This window comes from Mytilus trossulus, chromosome 1, assembly GCF_036588685.1.
Source record: "Mytilus trossulus isolate FHL-02 chromosome 1, PNRI_Mtr1.1.1.hap1, whole genome shotgun sequence".
NCBI classification, from domain to species: Eukaryota; Metazoa; Mollusca; class Bivalvia; order Mytilida; family Mytilidae; genus Mytilus; species Mytilus trossulus.
The window spans coordinates 39,547,448-39,567,838 of record NC_086373.1 but is presented as its reverse complement, the minus strand read 5'-3'; the positions used below and the strand labels follow the sequence as shown (position 1 = coordinate 39,567,838).

The 20,391-nt window shown below is 30.4% G+C and overlaps 2 protein-coding genes across 2 annotated transcripts; one reads left to right on the top strand and one right to left on the bottom strand.

Annotated features, from left to right (window-relative positions):
* Positions 1 to 465: 465 nt before the first annotated feature.
* Positions 466 to 13,334, bottom strand: LOC134724276 (ras-related protein rab7). Its single transcript, XM_063587447.1, has 5 exons — positions 13,199 to 13,334; positions 10,633 to 10,685; positions 4,892 to 5,018; positions 4,375 to 4,593; positions 466 to 3,215 (listed from the first exon to the last, which is right to left on the bottom strand). Exons 2-5 carry the CDS (start codon positions 10,683 to 10,685, stop codon positions 2,997 to 2,999), a joined length of 618 nt encoding a protein of 205 aa, XP_063443517.1. The 5' UTR covers positions 13,199 to 13,334; the 3' UTR covers positions 466 to 2,996.
* On the top strand, positions 13,321 to 20,391 carry LOC134724260 (EEF1A lysine methyltransferase 2-like). The gene is made up of 6 exons (XM_063587446.1): positions 13,321 to 13,422; positions 14,995 to 15,060; positions 16,969 to 17,086; positions 17,339 to 17,446; positions 19,707 to 19,941; positions 20,279 to 20,391. The coding sequence occupies exons 1-6, from the start codon at positions 13,367 to 13,369 to the stop codon at positions 20,374 to 20,376; spliced, it is 681 nt and encodes a 226-aa protein (XP_063443516.1). The 5' UTR covers positions 13,321 to 13,366; the 3' UTR covers positions 20,377 to 20,391.

Sequence of the window (20,391 nt, the reverse complement as noted above, 5' to 3'; positions counted from 1 at the left end):
GTCTGGCAAATTTCATCTGACCTTGACCTCAATTGCATGAATCATTGATATGTGAAGTACAGTAAAACTCATTCTTAAAAATTCTTTCAGCATATATTTCTATGCTTATTCAGTAGGCTTTTGGTATAATAATAGCAATGGCTAAAACAGTTTACAAAATTGCAGTTTGAATGCTTCTTCAACAACCTTTGACTGAAGCAATTTGTTAAAATATTTTTACCAGTTGATAGGTTTGTTGTGGCATTCAAACTGAAATTTGGTAAACTGTTTGAGCCATTGCTATTGTGATACCACAAAGCCTACGGAACCACAGTTAATCATGATAAGTAAGGTAGGCAGCACATTCAGCATTTGCCCTTTATCTCCTCTGTAGCTGAAATTCCAACATTGTTTCTTTGTAGCCAATATGGCCATCCATACTTTTTCTTATACTGGTGGCAAATTCATGAAAATAAAACAATGATGATAAGTTCTTGATTTTTATTCATAATTATCACCTTAAATATGACAGATACAGGAGTATTCCTTTTAGAAGAAATTACTGGTGTTGATAAATTAAATTTCAACATAAAACAGTCACACATTGTAAATAAATATGTATATGTTGGCATCTTTTCTGACAATGAGGCTATATTTCTGCATGACCTGACTTTAATTTTACAGTTGGTAGTATTTCAGCATAATCATATTTCTTACTTCCCACTATTCATATAACTGCTTTAAATATGTGTACTGATGTTTTTCATTATACAGTGTATTTTCTGAATTTACATTCAATGTAAAGCAAACTGATGTCTGGTCCCAGAAAAATGCCATGTATCTTGAAAGTAAGAAAGGGACATTACATTAACGAATTTCACAACACTTAACATGAAACTAAAGACCTGAAATATGTATAAAGCACTTTGTTTTATGCACTTAATTGCTTGCGGATTCTAAATAAAAATTTAATCAATTAATTCTGGAAAATAAACAATTATTGTTCAAAGCATTAAGCTACAAAATGTTATGAAAAATGCCCATTGATTGATATAATCAAAATATGTCATTTAAATTTGAATTATTGTTCAATATTTTGTCATCTTTTACGCTTTCTACAGCAGTCCTGAAAGGTGCTCTTAAATTGGGGGATATACCAATTTGAAAATGTTCATGTTAACCATTATCAGCTGTTTTGAATGACCATAATAGTGTTTAATCAGCTGTCTGTCCAATAGTTATAATTTATTTTGCATAACAAAATCAGGCACATGTATATTCATCTTCAGTGGTATAGGACTAATATTTGGTCAAATAGGGCAAGTACTTTGATAACATAACTTAAACATTGTCAAAGGACAGTGGGTCTAAAAGCCTTCTAAATTTGTATTGGATTATTGTTTCAGTATAGAAAAGAACACTTTGCCGTTTTCAGGACCGATAATAATGTAAAAAACATAACCCAATGCATTACAATCGCTACATGTATATTATTTGCCACTAGAAGCAATATTATTGAATACCAAACTTGCAGGGAGGAGAATATTGAGACCTAGGTATCATTTGAATATACTTAGATATACTTATATTGCTCCTAGAAAAAGATATACATGTATATCAGTATGCATGTTTGTTATAAGGGTTTGAATAATCAACCACTATATAACCCTAAGGATGGCACTAAAAAAGCTTTCAAAATACAAAATAGCTTGTTCAGAAACACAGCCCACTTTTTCAGAGTGGTAACCCTGGGAACAGTATTTGTTATGATGGTACATTAAATATTACATAATATGAATCCAAGGAATTACCAAACTATAGCATATATGAATATTTTCCTATACATTAAACATCATCAAATGTGTTCAAAAGATTACTGACATTAATTAATAAAATAGTAATTATTACAAATCGAATAACTATATGCATGGTAGAGACAATTTATATTCTATATCAGTCATAATATTATAATATTAAAAATCAAATATGTACATTCAAATTTTGAAACTGTATATAGAACTATCTATAGAGAATTGACCAGGAAGAAATTTGCACTAATTGAACATTGTTGACTATTCATTAACAAACATGAAACCTTGCACACACTTAAAAACTTAGGGATTCATTTCAAAACATGCCCAAAATTTTATAACATCCTTTAAATATATACTTCCCTATCAGTAACAGTTTGAACATGAAGAATAAAAATTCCTCTTCAGTTCCCTGATCTATAAATAGTACATATTTTGAGGTGCATATCAAGTATCTTTTTTTAAAATAGAAAATGTTTTCTTTTGGTAATACACCACATTATCTTCAAACTGGTTTTGTGCAATGATAGATCAACAAAGCTTACATATGTGAAAAGATACATATGAAATAAATATAATAGTTAAGATATTATAATTTATAGTATGATTCAAAATAAGCATTTCTCCATATCAGCATTTAATAATAGATTACCCATTCAGACTAATCACTTTCATTCTATTGTCTTGATTCAAGAATTCATAATAACTTTTAAGAGATATACAGGGGCAATCTGTTATATTAAACATTGTCAAATTTTGGGGGAGGGGGCGTTACATGTGACGATGAAATATTACAATGAAGACAGGATTGCAATATAAAATCAACTCAACCCAGACATTATATTATTTTTTTTTTATTTATGAAGCTTTAATCATCAATATGAAATCTAAAATGATTGCATTGCCTCACAAAATTTGACATTTTGAAGCAGAACTATCTTTTCCCATAGACCTGTTATCAAATTAAACTGTAGGAATAGAAGATTTGGTCATACCACATATAAAATGTTAAATATCACATGAATCAATTATTTTAACAATTGCTGTCACAGAAAAATGTTTTTGTTATTTTCCAATGACCTGGGTGCATTTGACCCTGTTGAAATAAAGTTTTATATATCACATTCTATGCTTGTGTGTGTTCTTCAAGCTGTACACATAATTCAATGAGTTATTTTTCAGAAATAAAAATTATCCTAATAGATATTAACATCCACAACCCTCTTTGGGTTTACCACTGTCATTTGTTATTTTTATTTGATCGGGAAATTCGTTATAAAGTTCTACTTCTGTTTCTTGCGCTAATGCATTCTTGGCTACAGTCTGGAAAGCTTGTTCTACGTTGATGGCTTCTTTTGCACTGGTTTCAAAGTATGGTATATCTCCTTTACTCTGACACCAACCCTGTGCTCTTTTTGCTGTAACCTAATTAGAAAAGATACCAGTATTAGAATATTTTCATTTACTATTATGTTATTTTTTCAAAAATCAGGTGTTGGATTTCTCAATGGAATTGTTTCAATTTTTTTCATGTTGAGGCCTTTTATTGGTATCTATGCTGTATATGTATTGCTCATTGTTGAAAGCTATATGGTGCCCTAAAGTTGCTTCCATCAAACCAATGTTGATGCTGTTTGATAGTTGTCTCATTAGCAACATGTCACATCTCTTTACTTTTATCATAATTGTTGAATGGCATTCAATGTCATATTGAGAAAATATATGGACAAATAAATGAATAGTCCTTATTCTGCTAAAGTGATTTCAGAAAGTCTGAATGACTTAAAGTTATTTTCTTTTACAGCTATACATGGATTACTTATTTGTTCAAAAGAAGAGTTATTTTTAGGAAATCCATTAACAGACAAAATTCACAAGTAAACTTCCCTCTTTATAAGATACTTTGCATAAACAAACAATGTTTTAGGTAACACATATTTATTCAACAGTGTAAATAAACAACTCTGTTAAAGTACTTATAGTGACATTTAAAACATGAATTAAAAGCAAGCTATCGTAATATCATACATTAAATCTATTTTAAAAGTGATATGGACTAACTAAATTCTACTTTGCTTCCAGCAGAAAACACATTAACAAGATTGATCCATATCATTTTCCAAAGAAATAAAAAAATTACTGTTTTGATTGTTGTGTATCCAATTAATTATTTTTATAACATCTTCAAAAAGATACCATCAATGGTAACAGAGCATTTCAAAATTCAGTAAACATAATAAATTAACAGTCATGACAGTTATTTTCAACCAATTCATGTAAGATGTATTATAGAAAATGTCTTTACAATTTTATGCAAATAGTTGTTCGATTAGCATGATTAGGTGATGGCACTTAGGGAACAAAATTGAATTTTTTAAGTTGACGGTTGTTTAGATAGCTGGTCAAATGTTTTATTGTCACCATTGAAATGTTGCAACCTCACTTGACGTTATGCATTTAAGTATTCATTTTGAAACATATAACAACTTGGCTTCAATTAAAAAGATGTAACATATCTTGATTCTTATATCCCATTTTTAAATTCTCATCTATCATGTCTATATTCCCTATTCCTAATACTTACTGCTCTATTTTCTAAATCAATTTTATTTCCTATAACCACAAATGGGAAATTTTCTGGGTCTCTCGGACTAGCTTGTATCAAAAATTCATCACGCCAACTGTCCAACTGTTTAAATGTATTTGGCACAGTAACATCAAACACTAACACACAGCAATCAGCTCCTCTGTAAAAAGCTACACCCAAACTCTGAAATCTTTCTTGCCCAGCTGTGTCCCATATCTGAAACAAATGCAATACATGTATTTAATTACCATCATTGTCCTTCCTTTACCTATCATGCCTTTGGCAGAACTTATCATTGATTGAGGGATCATTGAAACCAAACCGTTCCAAGTTTCTTGAGATTGAAGTAAGCTTTACATTCTAAATTTTCTTAAGAAACATCTGATGTAAATTATTAAAGAATTATCTTCTCATGTTTCCTACATTATACCTGTAGTCTGCATAAACCAGCAATAGTACTTCAAACATAGTAAGTATGTGCAATAAAAGTTAACTGTAATGCTACTATACAAACCTGCATTGTAACTAATCTGTCGTCCACCATAACTTCTTTTGTAAGGAAATCTGCCCCGATTGTGGCTTTGTACTGGTTACTGAACTTTTTATTTACATACTGGTTCATCAATGATGTTTTTCCAACACTGAAAGATAAAATAATTAAGTATTACACACATTACACAGATGCTGTGTTTTTTCCTTAAAGCAGGATATATATCTAAGACTGAACCAATGGACATTACCTGTATACATGGTATGCAGCTAGTGTACTAAAGCATTTCAGGGGTCTTTGTGCTTATGCGAATTATATGTTTTATTTAGCTGGATGGATGTTTAACTTCATGTGGCAAATTAAATGCATATTCAGGCATGAACATATTAATGTAAGATGAATATTAACCTTGCTTTGTATTAGAAAGACATGCTAGTTCACAAAGTAACTGCAGTCTGAAGGAAATCATATCAACCTTCCTATCACCAATTATTCCGAATCTCAACTGACCTATCTTTCCTCTTACTCCTAAATTAAGTGTGATAAGTGAAGGAGAAGCAGTTACAGTAATCATGGTTGTTAAGATTTGAAACTTTTTGAATATTTCCTTACATCTGATCTATTCTCAACCAGTTCATCCAAAAATCCGGTCTGTAACTTTGAGACATCACATGTACAGAAGCTTAAACTTGAATCATTAATATCAATTTTGACCCTACTTTTTCAGCAACATATACTCATGTAATGTGTTGACCCTACTATATACTGGTAAAGTATGATTAGACCTGAAACTAGTAAAGACACCTTAAAAATCCTTGCAACAAGTTACAACTATCAAACTGACTACGTTTTTGATCAAGAAAACCCCAAAATCAATTTGTATTCCTATAATTATTGTATCAACCAGATTATTATTTAGTTAGAGGGATATAAAAAAGTATTTTATAGCGAACCCTATTGAACCTTTCTATAGATTCACCTGCAAGTTACCTGTCCAGTTCTATTGTCCCATCTAACAAATACAACAGGTATTGTTCTCTGTATAGTTTATTCACTCAGACCTTTAAATTTCTTCTAAGAGAAATATATCATTCATTGATTAATCTACCTCAGTAGAAAATTTATCTGCTAAATTGATAGAAATTACATGTTTCACATAAAAAAAAAATGCCTGTGATTTCGTGTTTATTAAACATTTATAATATTTTTTTCAATATGTTCAAAATAAATAATAACTTAATCATAAACAGTTTGTTTTTAAAATAAAAAGTATTGTTCGTATGAAAATTTGCATTTTTTAGTTTTTGTTAAGTTATAGAATCCTTTTAAGAAGGCCTTGATAATGTAATATATACGTGTTTCTCGTTTCTCGTTTTGTTTATATAGATTAGACCGTTGGTTTTCCCGTTTGAATGGTTTTACACTAGTAATTTTGGGGCCCTTTATAGCTTGTTGTTCGGTGTGAGCCAAGGCTCCGTGTTGAAGGCCGTACTTTAACTTATAATGGTTTAATTTTTAAATTGTTATTTGGATGGAAAGTTGTCTCATTGGCACTCACACCACATCTTCCTATATATATCTATCAACATTTTTAGGGTTTTTTATTAATTTTTTTTTGGAAATAGGAATAATGTTAATTTTTTTTTAGGAATCAACTTTTATTAATGTTTGAATCAGTGTTTACATTGAACAGATTGAAAATATAATACATTCAAACTCATATACAGTTTTTTATAAATAGTACATATGTTATTTCCATCTAATTCAGCAGATAAATTTTTTACTCAGGTAAATTAATCAATGAGTGATATATTTCTCTTAGAAGAAATTTAAAGGTCCTGGTGAATAAACTATACAGAGAACAATACCTGTTGTATTTGTTAGATGGGACAATAGAACTGCCAAAAGTTTAAATGGACAGGTAACTTGCAGGTGAATCTATAGAAAGGTTCAATAGGGTTCGCTATAAAACAAGTAACATTTGCATTAACTACAGATCTCTATACACATGATACACAAGCTTGGAGTGGATATATATAACATGTGATAGCCACTTTAAATAACAACGTCAGAGGTGCAGTTACATTTATCAGTTCACATACCAAATTTACATGTATTATGACCTTTATCTATTTACAGTGCAGACCTGATAACACATTTATGAACATGTTTTATTCTTCTACATCTTTATACACATTTATTAAATCAAATTATGTATATATCCTATTTACACCATGATACTTTCAGTTTGCTTTTGCAAAATAATTGCTTTCAAACATTTAGTAATTCAATAATTCGACCTTATTTTAGGATAAAGCATGATGTAGTACAGGACACATAATTACATTTAATGACACACATACTTATGTCACATGTACATGTATGTTCAAAGTTAATTATCAATTTAATAATACATGTTAAACAAGGATGTACAAAAGCAGTTCCCACATTCAATATCTTAATATAAACTTTCATCTGCCTACTCATAATTTTTTAGTGGGAGTCTGAGAGTTAGCAGAATTTAGTTCAAAGTTCTCACTAAGGTTTTATGAAGGCAATTGCATGTCAACTGTGACTCTTCGTTTTTTGCTATGGTCAATGGAGAGTCTATCAGTCAGAAGACCCAATTCAATTGATATTGGATATATTTTCAGTCCCCATGACAAAATACAGCAAGGAAATTACACAAAAAACATAGATGATTTTTTTGGTATAAAATGATGATATGTACATGATACATGTCCTTAGTTGATACAAACTCTTATAATATTGAGGCATCTTGGGACTCATAAATCTGATTTTGATGAGTTCAGAACTCGTGATTCACCTTTTAATGAGAACCCTGAAGTTTTGATCATAAACATTCATCTGGATATCTTCAAGTTTTGTATGTGTGGACATTAAGTTGCTAATATAATTCAGAATTTAAATAATCCACTAACACTAATACAGCCATCTGTAAATAAAAAGCTGAATTCAACCCAGATGTAGCTTAAAACTTTACTTGACAAGAAAAAATTTAATTTGTGTCATTTTTTTAACATGGTAGTGGAAGATTCTATTCCAATCATGAAGAAAAAATTAAATTGCCAGTAACCATGCATGATGTAAGAGGTTAAATAAAATTTTTTATATTTATAGACTCTGAAATGACAACCACACAAAAATCTTGATATTTTGACTAAGGATAAAATTTTATTGTGGTAGTTTTGGTAACCATGGTAAAGGTTAAGGACTATAAACATGTACATTTGTACAGTAAAGTACTTGAAGCATGTAAGGTATGAAAAAATTACATCTACATTATCAAATTAAACCAAGCAAATCACATGTCAAACAGGTACAACAATATAGGTGTAGCTACTAAGTAATTATTGTTTGATGGATATCTTGTAACACCTACAATTCTATAAAGTGAGTGGTGACAATATTCTTTACTCATAATAAATTACCTCTCATTTTATTTTTTTTAAAAATAGGAAAATAATTTTAGAAATGATCACAAATGAAGGTGTTCAATAGATTCAGTAACATTGTGGCACATATAAAACTGGGAAATTATGCATTAATTTGGTTATTAACTGAAAATATGACATTATATATAGACCCACTTGAAATTGTGTCCATAAACAATGTGCATGATATGTATTAGTATATAGGACACCATGCATTGCTTCCGCTATCACATTTTTAAGTTCAATGACCTGTAAATTAATTATTCAAATGTAGCCTCAACTTCATGGCAAGCTATTTAACCTTAACAGGACTGATGATCAGATTGATATATCTGGTTGAAAAAACATTATTGCCTCTCTTTCATAGGTGCGACTTAAAATTAAAGTTTTCATTTAACTGAACAATCATCATACATTTTAATTTATCAAGTTTTGCATTATCAAGATATCACAATGAACTATGTGGACTTTTAGTAATAAAATTATCTATGAAAAGAAGATGTGGTATGGTTAATAACAAAAAGTTATCTCATACATTTTTTTGTGATAGTGAAAGGTCCATGCTTGTGATGCAACACTAATTTTCAATTTAGAGATATGACATCACGATGATGATTGCCAATGACAGCCATTCATTCATGTAACTTTTAAGGTGGTTCACAACACAACAGGGAGATAACTCTGTAAAAATTAGTTGAAAAATTGGTTTATTTATATAATTATATAAAGTACAAATGAAGTATGTTCCTTATTGGAATTTTGAAAACAATGAAAGTTTTAATTACGTTTATTACGTTCGATTGTTCAGGAAATATTAAGCCTCTCAATGATTCAAATTTGGGTTAATCAAACTGCTATTTGGTCAACAAGACTTTTACAATAGTGTGTGGTTCAAGTTTATTTCATTTTTATATTTTTGCCATAAGGTCAAAGAAAATATTTTGTCAAAGTTTTATGAAAATTAAACCATCCAATTTAATTTTTTTGAAGGTGTTTGGTACAACCTTATGCCACAAAAAGAGCAGACAAGAAACTATGAAGTTCTTGATTAAAAAGTTTCCATTATTTTTGCCATACTAGTAGTAATTATCATGATTGTGGGGAATTAAGTATTTAAAAACAAATTTTGATTATAAATATTTTTGGACCTATACATGTACATACCAGTAATTCAATAAGGCTAGAAAATAAACTGTAGGTCAGAATTACCTTTTATTGATCAGGGATGCTTTCCCTTTTAAGTTTACCGATATTATTGTAGTGCAAGTTGCTAATATCATGAAAATGTGATTATTACATGTATGTATAATCATGTATGCCATTGTAGATTTACATGATTATTAACCCATACATGTAGCAAAATATAAGTAAGTGGCAGTATTGTATATACATGTAGGTATTCAATCAAGCAGTAAGCATATGATTACAGCTAACTCTAAAAATAATCCAACATTGATGTATCATTTATGTGTACTTTGATTTGAAACAAACATCATTAATTAATGACAACGGAAATATATCAATTGTTGTAACCGCAACCACATCCTCTTTTCCTCCAATGTGACATCACAGAATAAGAGTGGTAACAGAATTTGTACATACATTGTACATGCATATATGTACATGAGCAACAGGGTAGGCAACACATGTGGAGCAGAATCTGGTAACCTTTTGGGACTCATACAAACACCCTCAATTTTTGGTGGTGTTCATGCTTTTGAGTGTTTGAATAGATAACAGAAAACAAGAATAAGCCCCTAGTACACGGATGCCCCACTTTTTTTATGTTCAGTGGACCGTGAAATTGGGGTAAAAAATGTAATGACAAATAAGGCATTGAAATTAGAAAGATCATATCATAGGGAACATGTGTTCAGCTTCTACATTCAATGACATTTGGATCTTACAAATTCACAATATACTTAGTTTTTTTTATAATAAGAAAATACATTTAGGGGAAGTTCCTGAGTTGGACATGAAGTGTCATAACATTTGCTCTTGAAACAGTTTTTTTTTATCTTTAACAATTGGAACCTTAACTTCTGTCAAACTATTGAAAGTTTTGTAAAATTCCATCATCAAAGTTTGACAAAGTTATAGATTATGATCCCTTATATGCCTATTAAACCAAACATGAACCTCATACTGAAAATTAATGTTGACAACATCAAGACATAGATTGGAATACAGGATCACTGTCTTGCTGGCAAGAGCAAATTCATCAAAGTCAAGATAGCATAAATAAATAAAGCATACTACTGTTCATTAAAATAATATATTCCTTAAAGTTAAAGTGACGTTTCAACTTACCCACTGTCCCCTAATATAATAACTTTAAGCAAAACCTTTTTTCTTGATGCCATCTGAAAAAAAATTAATCCATTATTAAATTATATTGACATTTCTAATAACCAGTAATCCGCATAATAAAAAAAAAAAATATTATAAATTGTATTTCTATAAATTTATATTGTAATTTTTTTTATTAATATTTATCTCTTATATTTTATCTATTTGCATATGTACATGTACATTTACATGTATAATATGCAATTGTTAAGCATAGATTCCGCGCATAATGAAACCAATTGCAACTGTTTATCTAGCAGGCTTCTTTCAAGCATTTTAATAGATGGTCGTTTATACCTGTCATTATAGCATATTCTTATAAATGGACACAATAACATGAAGAGATAGCCGCAACCACTGACCACATTCCAGACATGTACATGACATGTTTACTTTTAGTTCATTAGTTTCATAAATACATGTACAACAATGTAATGATGTAGCTACATGTCCATCTAAAATGTCATGGTCTTTAACTTACCCACATCACAAACTAGAGGCTCAATTAGCATGATAAGGAATCTGAATTTGTTTACCTTGCAAAAAAATATTATTATTGTTACTTGATATTAATTTTATACTTTTCATTAACATCTTGTATCATTATCAATAATAATATATAGTTTACAAAATTTGCAGACCTTGTTTCCTCCCCAATAATCATGATCAAGGCAAAAAATTGCTTGAGTGTTTGCAACTGATCAATATTATTTTTAAACATACACAAAATGTATGTCAGTATTCACCGCAGAAACTAACAAAACCTTTAAATAGACTTATTAAGAAGGGATATAGTTACGATACTGTTGTCAGGTCATTAAAGATTGCATATTTTGGCGTCAATATTGATTCACTTATAGGGTCTTTGCATCGGAACTAAACACATTTTTAAAAAAAAAACAGTTGTTGGCATTATGTTCTTCTCATATATATGTTATGATGGTACATGCATGATACTAAACCCCAAACAGGAAGGATTGTGCCTGATATTCATGTGAATCTTTTTAATTGAAGTCTGGAGCTGGCATGTCAGTTAACTGCTAGTAGTCTGTTGTTATTTATGTATAATTGTCATTTTGTTTATTTTCTTTGGTTACATCTCCTGACATCAGACTCAGACTTCTCTCGAATTGAATTTTAAATGTACGTTTTGTTATTCATTCACTTTTCTACATCGACTAGAGGTACAGGGGGAGGGTTGAGATCTCATAAACATGTTTAACCCCGCCGCATTTTTCTATGTTCAATGGACCTTGAAAATGGGGTAAAATTTCTAATTTGACATAAAATTATAGAGAATGTGTAATAAGTTTCAAGTTGATTGGGCTTCAACTTCATCACAAACTACCTTGACCAAAAACTTCAAACTGAAGTCAGACAGACTGACAAACAAACGAACTGATGGACAGACCAGAAAACATAATGTCCATATTAAAATGGGACAAAACAACATCATTTTGGTCTCTTGTGAACAGTTGTGTCATTGGCAATCATACCACATCTTCTTTTTTATATGAACAAACTTGTCTGAAAGCAATCCAAATAATTCAATCTCTTGCCATAATCTATTTCTCCTAGATACATTGTATTTGAGAGGGCCTGATGGAATTCCCTATACAACAAAACTTAACCTGGATTTGATTACATGTAAATGAAATAGCACTCACTCACTGCTGTACATGTCTTGTCATCATATAAGTTGTAACAGTTGACCTACCAGCAGTCAGATCAATTTTACCTACATTAAGGACAAGTGTACTGTGAAATAATACCATCAGCAATGAGACATATAAAAATTACAAGAAGGGGTAAAATTTGGAAAGAGGTCAATGAATGATTCTGTATGATTCAAACATTAATGTAGGCTGTAGTCATTGTCATGATTGTAGAGTAGCAGCATAATTTCAGACTGAAGTAAAAATGTATTCAAATTACTCAGCTACCATAGGCAGATTCATGGGGGCCCGGGCCCCCCCTTTCGTGGGAAAAATTTGGTTGCTTGTATATGGAATCACTGAAGCATGACTGGAGTGCCCCCCTCCCCCTTTATGTCAGTCAGCAGGGCCCCCCTTATGAAAAGTTATCATACGAGACTGGGCATTTTTTCCATGTGGCATAATTTTTATTCTCTCATGCCAATCTTTAACTTAAAAGAAAAGAAAACAGACTTGACAATAATTATCTTGTTTCTAGATGAATCAGCTGATCAACATCAAATTAATTGAGGTCATGTTTCTAGGTAATTTTTTGTGTGACTTTTCCTCAGGATGTTATTTTTCAAAATAAATCTGCTTCCTTTGCAAGAACTATAGACATCTAAGCAGTCTTATGAATAATCAAATGTGTTACAGTTTGTTGATTGGTTTATATCAATAGTTGTCCTGTTGATCAACATGATCAACATTTTGGTGAAATAAAAACTAGGTGTCATTGAACAGTGGTTTCTGGTGTTCTTGAGCAATTATATGACTGACAATAGCGATCAAACTTAAATATGAGTACAGATCTAACTTCTGAATAAAATTACCTTGTTTTTGTTTGAGAATAAATAGGTTACTTCAGCTGTAAGATCTGTTAATAATCAAAACTCCTACAAAATGGCGCAGTCGCGTGACCCATATTACGTCAAAATTTATTTACTTCCGGAATATTTTTTTCGGAAGGTCTCTTACAATATTGACTCAAAGTTGTTGACATGTCAGGTCCAGGGCAACGTGATTTTGAATCATCATCATTAGGCACTATTGAACAGTAAGCACGTGTGTACAAAACCAAATGCGTTTTCTGTAAACATTATAAAGTTGTCAGCATGAAATTTATTAATACAACACAAGGCCAAAATAGTGATGACTGAAAGTTGTCAGACATTGAATCTGAGACTACTATGTGTTATAGTAGTTAATGATTGAATGAACAAATGAATGATGGAAATCAATTGATCAAAGGGAGACTGAAACAGGTTTTTTTTTCATGGAATCTAATATACTATCATTGCAAACTAGTGCTATATCATTCTGTACCATTTAAGTTCTACTCATGTACCATTTCTAAGTCCTTTTGTTTTAAATATGGCGTGTACACACAAGAACGTCACTTATTTCTAATTTTGTGACGTAAAGAATTTCTTAAGTCACACCTTTTACTTTGGAATTCTGTAGATCATTACAAATTATAACATTGAACATTTTCTTCCATCACATCTTCTCAACATTTTGGGGTCGTGACCAGGATGTCAATAATATGTGATTTAAGTAATGATATAGACAAATGCATTGTACTTACCATCAGCCAGAAAAAAAACACCATTGGAACATCATACAAACTACATGGTCATACTTTAGAACCTGTCAAAAGCACCAAGTACCTAGTCCGCACATTCATGTCCTGTCTTGAATGGAATGACCATGTTAACATCTGCAACAAAGCCAATGAAACAATCAGCTTCCTAAAACAAGATGGGATCCATACAATAAAACAGAAATAGACTGACTAGAGATGGTCCATAGACGTGCAGCATGTTATGTGAATAACAAAGAACAAATTAAAGTTGGTGATGTTGTTCTTGTCCATAATCAGTCAACAAAAATCAATTACAAAACTGCTTTTGTAACAGAATTTATTTGAGGAAAAATGGATTTGTGTGTGCAGCCAAAATGAAGATGAAGAATATTGAAACTACTAGGCTGCATGATAGTGAAACTTTATCCGCTCAAAATAACATGCAGTAATGAAAAAGATGATACATGTGAACAAAGTACCATATGATACATCTGTCCAAGTCATCAAACAAGTTTAAAAGATGGTGAAAAAATCTGTAATTGGATGAATCTGCTTTCAAATGAGGATGATAAAGGATTTATTGAAACTGTTGACCACATGTACCCCTCTTAAATAAACTGTGAATCTTTATTAAGTATTTTAGTATCAAAGTATCAAATTCAATTACCGCTATACAGAGACATTAATTATTTTCTAAACTTAGAGACAAATGTCGTATTTGCCAGTCATGACCAAATCTGAAATCTTTTTGTCCTAAACAATAAATTGGGATTTAGGAGACAAATTTTATTTTTTTAGTGAAATAATTTCGGTCGTTTCAGGTTTCTTCGTCACCCTTTTTGCATTTGTTTTTGTTGTATCTCTTTCCTGTAATGAAACTGCCTCTCAAGTATAGTATGATAATCCTGAGTACCTTTCTAATAGCTACTGGTGTATTTAATGCTCTTATGGAAATAATGGATATGATTGCTTATATCTTTTTACCAGTACATTATTAATTCATAAACATATGTCTAAACTGACATCCTCTTATTTTAATTTCAGCTGGGATTCCACTTATGAAAAAGAACTAGAAGCTTTTAAAGATATAGGAGATGTTGGAGAGATATGGTATATTTTTATAACAAAAAACTAGATCTGAAAAGTAAACTTTTTTCTGAGAGAAGGATTGTGTTGTGGTTATAATATTTATAAACATACGTTCAGGGTTTCCGCTGGCGGTCGCCATTTTCGCATTTTGCGAAAAAATAATAATTGTGGCGATTAAAATTCGTCATTGGCGAAAGAATTTGGCGAAAGAAATATATAAAAACGATTTATTTTCAGCCATCTTGTTTATTTACTTTTTACGGGTTTCTCTGACTTTACTCGGAATTCACCTTGAACTCGTTAAGATTTTGACAGAAAATCAATAATCAGCTGATTGCATTCAAAGCTATCGACATCAAAGGACTAATTAATAAAGGTGTTGATTGTATGATATTACAAAATGAAATTATGGTTAAATGGCTTCTGTCACATGTCACAAAAGGGATTTATTAACAACTTTGCAACGCACGTGTTTGAAGCAAAATGTTTACGCTTCTTCTCCTTCTTTTAATTATAGTCCAGAAAAGAAAATTGTTGTTATGACGAAAAATATTCAAAGCAAGAAAGGTCTCTGATTTAAAACTTTATCATTTAACTTTCATATAGATCATTGATTTGAGTGGGTACTTTAAAGTCGTTTCAGTTACACACATGTTTCAAGCATAAAGTTTTACTTATTTACGATGGTCTAGAAAAGAAAACTGTCGTTATGAAATCTATCCAAAAGGTTGGCATGAGAGTAACCCTTCAATGTAATGACTACACCTTACACGAGAGATCAATTCCAAGTGATAAGATGCTTCATTTTGTTGTAAAAAACAATTCTTATTTGGGCGGTGAGGGAGAGGGGGGGGGGGGGGGGGGGGGTGCTGGAAAAAAAGGAAAATTTTATAAGAAATATATATTTGTGTTACTTGGCGAAAAAAATAATAAAGTGGCGAAAAATATATTGTTTTGGCGAAAGAGGTGGCGAAAAAAATAATTGACCCAGGGGAAACCCTGCATACGTTTAATATACAATTACATTTAGTCATTTACACATATGAACAATATATAACTATCAATAGGGATATTGAATCAATGATAATTGAGCTGGCACAAACAATTAAAATACTTGAACACAAACCATTTTGCATAAATAAAAAAATGAGATGTGATATACTTGCCAACGAAATAATTCTCCACCAAATGAGGAAGAAGTTTACAACTATAGATCACTGTACAGTCTTCAAAAATGAGCAAACATATACTGCACAGTAAGCTCTTCAAAAAGCCTTAAAATGACATGTAAAACAAAGCAAACAAGTAAACTAAAGTAATGACCTGAGGTTAAAACAATGCAAAAAAATGAAATAAAGAAAATGATATTCATTGACAAATGATTGTTGTTTTTGACTGAAGGCTGTCTGTTTCCATATAATTTAGTACATAAGTAAGATTTATTTAAAGTTCTTCTTTTAATGAAAGATACAAAATAAATGCATAAATGAGATATGGTTAGCTGACCCTGAAATTCTAAAAAATAATTATATTATTCCATTCTTGCATTCACTGATAGATGTAAAAAAAAAAAAAAAAAAAATCTGGACAGTTACAATTGTTAACAGAATAAGAGTTGTTATTTCACTTTGACATCATAAACATCTTTAAATTGTCATATTGTGAATTTATTTTGCACTAATATATTGGCAATTTTTTTTATGAGCAAAGCCATACTCTTTTTACCATATCTATTTCAAGAACATAAGTCTTCATGTAACTTTGTTTGTTTTTAAATTAACTGTTTAAATTAATAACGCATACAGAGATATTTTCAATTCTCCTATAAGATGATTTTGATCAAAAGAGAACTAAAAAGAATAGAGATGCAAAAAAATCAAGAATTGTTTATAGATAGAAAATTTTATATAACCTGTTTAATATTTTTAGGTTTGGGGAGGATAGCCAGGAAAGAATACTGGACTGGATAGAGGATAATGAGGAAATAAAATCAGATGATTCAATAATAGATTTAGGATGTGGCAATGGAATGCTTCTTGTAGAATTGGTAGTTTGCTTATTGTTGTGTCCATAAAAATTGATTTACATGATGACTTACATGAGTAAATATATGTAGTGTTCGTTTAACTTTCTTTAAAGTCAGAAATTATATCTCCTTGAATTATCACTTTAATCTCCAATTACTTTCAAGTACGATTATTTGCAATCATCATATGAAATTTTTGTTTTTATAATTACAATTTTTTTTTTTTCACTTTACTATAATAATGATATTAACAGATATGTTTTTATACTTTAGAGTCAGAGAGGTTACAGTAATTTAACAGGAATGGACTATTCTGCTGGTGGAATAGAGTTAGCCAAGTCTATCGCTCAGACCAATAATGTTGAAAATATAAAATATGAAGTAAGGATATTTCACTTTTTATTTTTATGATATAATATAAGCCTTATTGATTTCAAAGTCTGGTTATAGCAGTTTACAAATTTTACAATCAATCAAGATGTTAGGACTGTATATTTAATTTAGATTTTTGTTATGCAGATGTAAATATTTGCTCTGCAAAAAAAGTTTAGATGATTATTTGCAAGAGTAACTATTTGTCCATGTTCCATATAAATGCAACACATAGTAAAAGGTGAGATGGCTATTTTTGAATTTAACACAGTTGTAGAACACTACCATGTGCATAAAGCGTTGTACAGTCTTACACTTAAGGGAAACTAATCTAATACCTCCCTTCAATTTACAAAAAGAGTTGAATGCCCTTGTTTTTCCAACAATTTTAGATCATTTAAAATTATCAAGGAATGACTGTGATATTTTTTCTGTCTATGAAGAAATAACATAAAAAAATGTGGTGCACACTGAATAACGTGTGTAGCCGGTTATTTACAGTGTGCACCACATTTTTTATGTTATTTCGAATAGACAGAAAAAATATTACAGTCATTTCTTATAATTTTATTCTAAATTCCATTTTAAACCGTAGAAAACCATAAAAAAAACATTGATGACGTCACATTCACATGACTAAATTATGTCTATGGGCTCATAACAAAATAATGTCAGCCATTCAGAAGACGCGTTACATCCAAAATTAAATTATTAACGGATAGAAAATTAATTTACACTACCAAGATATCTGTTGGAAAACTCAGACAGTGTATATGCCCCTTCTCTTCTATCAGATGCAATTCCTACATTCATAACATGAATTAAGGAAGGCACTTCTATTAAAATTTGATGTGATATATTGTTGAACAGCCCTAAGTTATATTTTAAGCCTTTTGCATTATACTTTTTAGTTCAATACATTTGCTTTCCATCATTTTGTCAGTTATCTTCTCTGTCACAAGTATATATCATTGCAATCCCAATACAAGTTTCTGTCACAAGTATATATCATTGCAATCCCAATACAAGGTTCTGTCACAAGTATATATCATTGTAATCCCAATACAAGGTTCTGTCACAAGTATATATCATTTTAATCCCAATACAAGGTTCTGTCACAAGTATAGATCATTGTAATCCCAATACAAGGTTCTGTCACAAGTATATATCATTGCAATCCCAATACAAGGTTCTGTCACAAGTATATATCATTTTAATCCCAATACAAGGTTCTGTCACAAGTATATATCATTTTAATCCCAATACAAGGTTCTGTCACAAGTATAGATCATTGTAATCCCAATACAAGGTTCTGTCACAAGTATATATCATTTTAATCCCAATACAAGGTTCTGTCACAAGTATATATCATTGTAATCCCAATACAAGGTTCTGTCACAAGTATATATCATTTTAATCCCAATACAAGGTTCTGTCACAAGTATAGATCATTGTAATCCCAATACAAGGTTCTGTCACAAGTATATATCATTGCAATCCCAATACAAGGCTCTGTCACAATCTATTGTCAAGTCATGTTTAATTCTTTGCTTTGTTATCTGTTTCAGCTTTGCATTAATCTGAAATATTTAGCACAGTTGTTATCCAGTTCATTGACCTATAATGGTTTATTTTTATAAATTGTGACTTGGATGGAGAGTTGTCTCATTGGCACTCATACCACATCTTCTTATATCTATTGATTTAGTTATCTCCCCTGTCATAAGTATGTTGACTATTTTTAATAATGCTAAGTTATTTTTAGGTAAGATGCATCACAATCACATCACAAGCTTTGAAATCTAATATCTCTTCTATTGTATTGAATAGTTTTAGTTGTTATTCTTTCATATTTACATCTACTTTAAAAAAAAAAAAAAAAGTAAACACAAGGTCAGTTTATTTTCTTAAGAGGTTATCTCCCTTGACACAATCTACAATTTATCTGTTTGTTTGGTAGTTTTTTTTTTAAGTTACTTCATCTCTTCTATCATCATCATAATTTTCAACCCTGTCACTCTCAAATTTGTGTATTTGTTGGATAATAGATATGCTGCTGTTCAATTCGCTCTTTGTAACAATCTTATTTGGTCGAGTTTTATCTAAGAAAATTTTTCTTCATGAGAATGAAAATGCATGGAAAAATAGTTAAAATTATTTGAATTTTTGTTTATTTTATTTAAATCTTGGCTGACCAATTACTGTTTTTTTTTGTGATCAATGGTGACATAAGACTCTCATAATATTTAACATGTTAACCATTTTTCAGGTGGCAGATTTGATTTGTGATGATGCAAACAAGAAATACACATGTCTTGGTCATACATATAAAGTATGTGTAGATAAAGGTACTTATGATGCAATCAGTCTGATGCCTTCAGATGAAATACCAGCACGACAATCCTACCTCCAAACACTGAAGAGGTTAATGACTAGTGAAAGCCTCTTTATCATTACTTCTTGTAACTGGACACAAGATCAGCTTGTAGAGTTCTTTGGATCAGGTATGAAGATATTTTTGAAATTTTGTATCCTAAAAAGTTATAAAATGTAATAAGTAAAATATAAAAAAAAAACTCTAGGGAAAAATCAAATCAGAAAGTCCACTGGCCTATGTGATTGATAGTTCACTCATAGACACCACCATCTTTTTATTTAGATAGATGCTTTTTACAGAAAAAGGGATCTTTTAGTGTCTGAATATCCAACCATTTATCAACATATTCAGTAAGAAAATAAATCTACACGAGCAAAATAAAAGATTTTAGAATAAGTGGTATCAATGTAAATTTTCAATGATTTTCTGCCTTTACTAATTCATATTTTTTTTTTATTTTTTAGATCTCCATCTGCATGATAAGATAAAGACTCCAAGTTTTCAGTTTGGTGGAAAAACTGGAAATACTGTGACATCTTTGATATTTAAATTAAAATCATGATATATGTGCAATAAA

Excerpts from the sequence above, each read along its gene's own strand:
- LOC134724260 (XM_063587446.1), top strand. The coding sequence starts at position 13,367 with ATGTCAGGTCCAGGGCAACGTGATTTTGAATCATCATCATTAGGCACT. Across the intron at positions 13,423-14,994 it reads TCATTAGGCACTATTGAACA|CTGGGATTCCACTTATGAAA; the intron begins GTAAGCACGTGT and ends TTTTAATTTCAG. Across the intron at positions 15,061-16,968 it reads GGAGATGTTGGAGAGATATG|GTTTGGGGAGGATAGCCAGG; the intron begins GTATATTTTTAT and ends TAATATTTTTAG.
- LOC134724276 (XM_063587447.1), bottom strand. The coding sequence starts at position 10,685 with ATGGCATCAAGAAAAAAGGTTTTGCTTAAAGTTATTATATTAGGGGAC. Across the intron at positions 4,594-4,891 it reads ACAGATTAGTTACAATGCAG|ATATGGGACACAGCTGGGCA; the intron begins GTTTGTATAGTA and ends CATTTGTTTCAG. Across the intron at positions 3,216-4,374 it reads TTGATTTAGAAAATAGAGCA|GTTACAGCAAAAAGAGCACA; the intron begins GTAAGTATTAGG and ends TTTTCTAATTAG.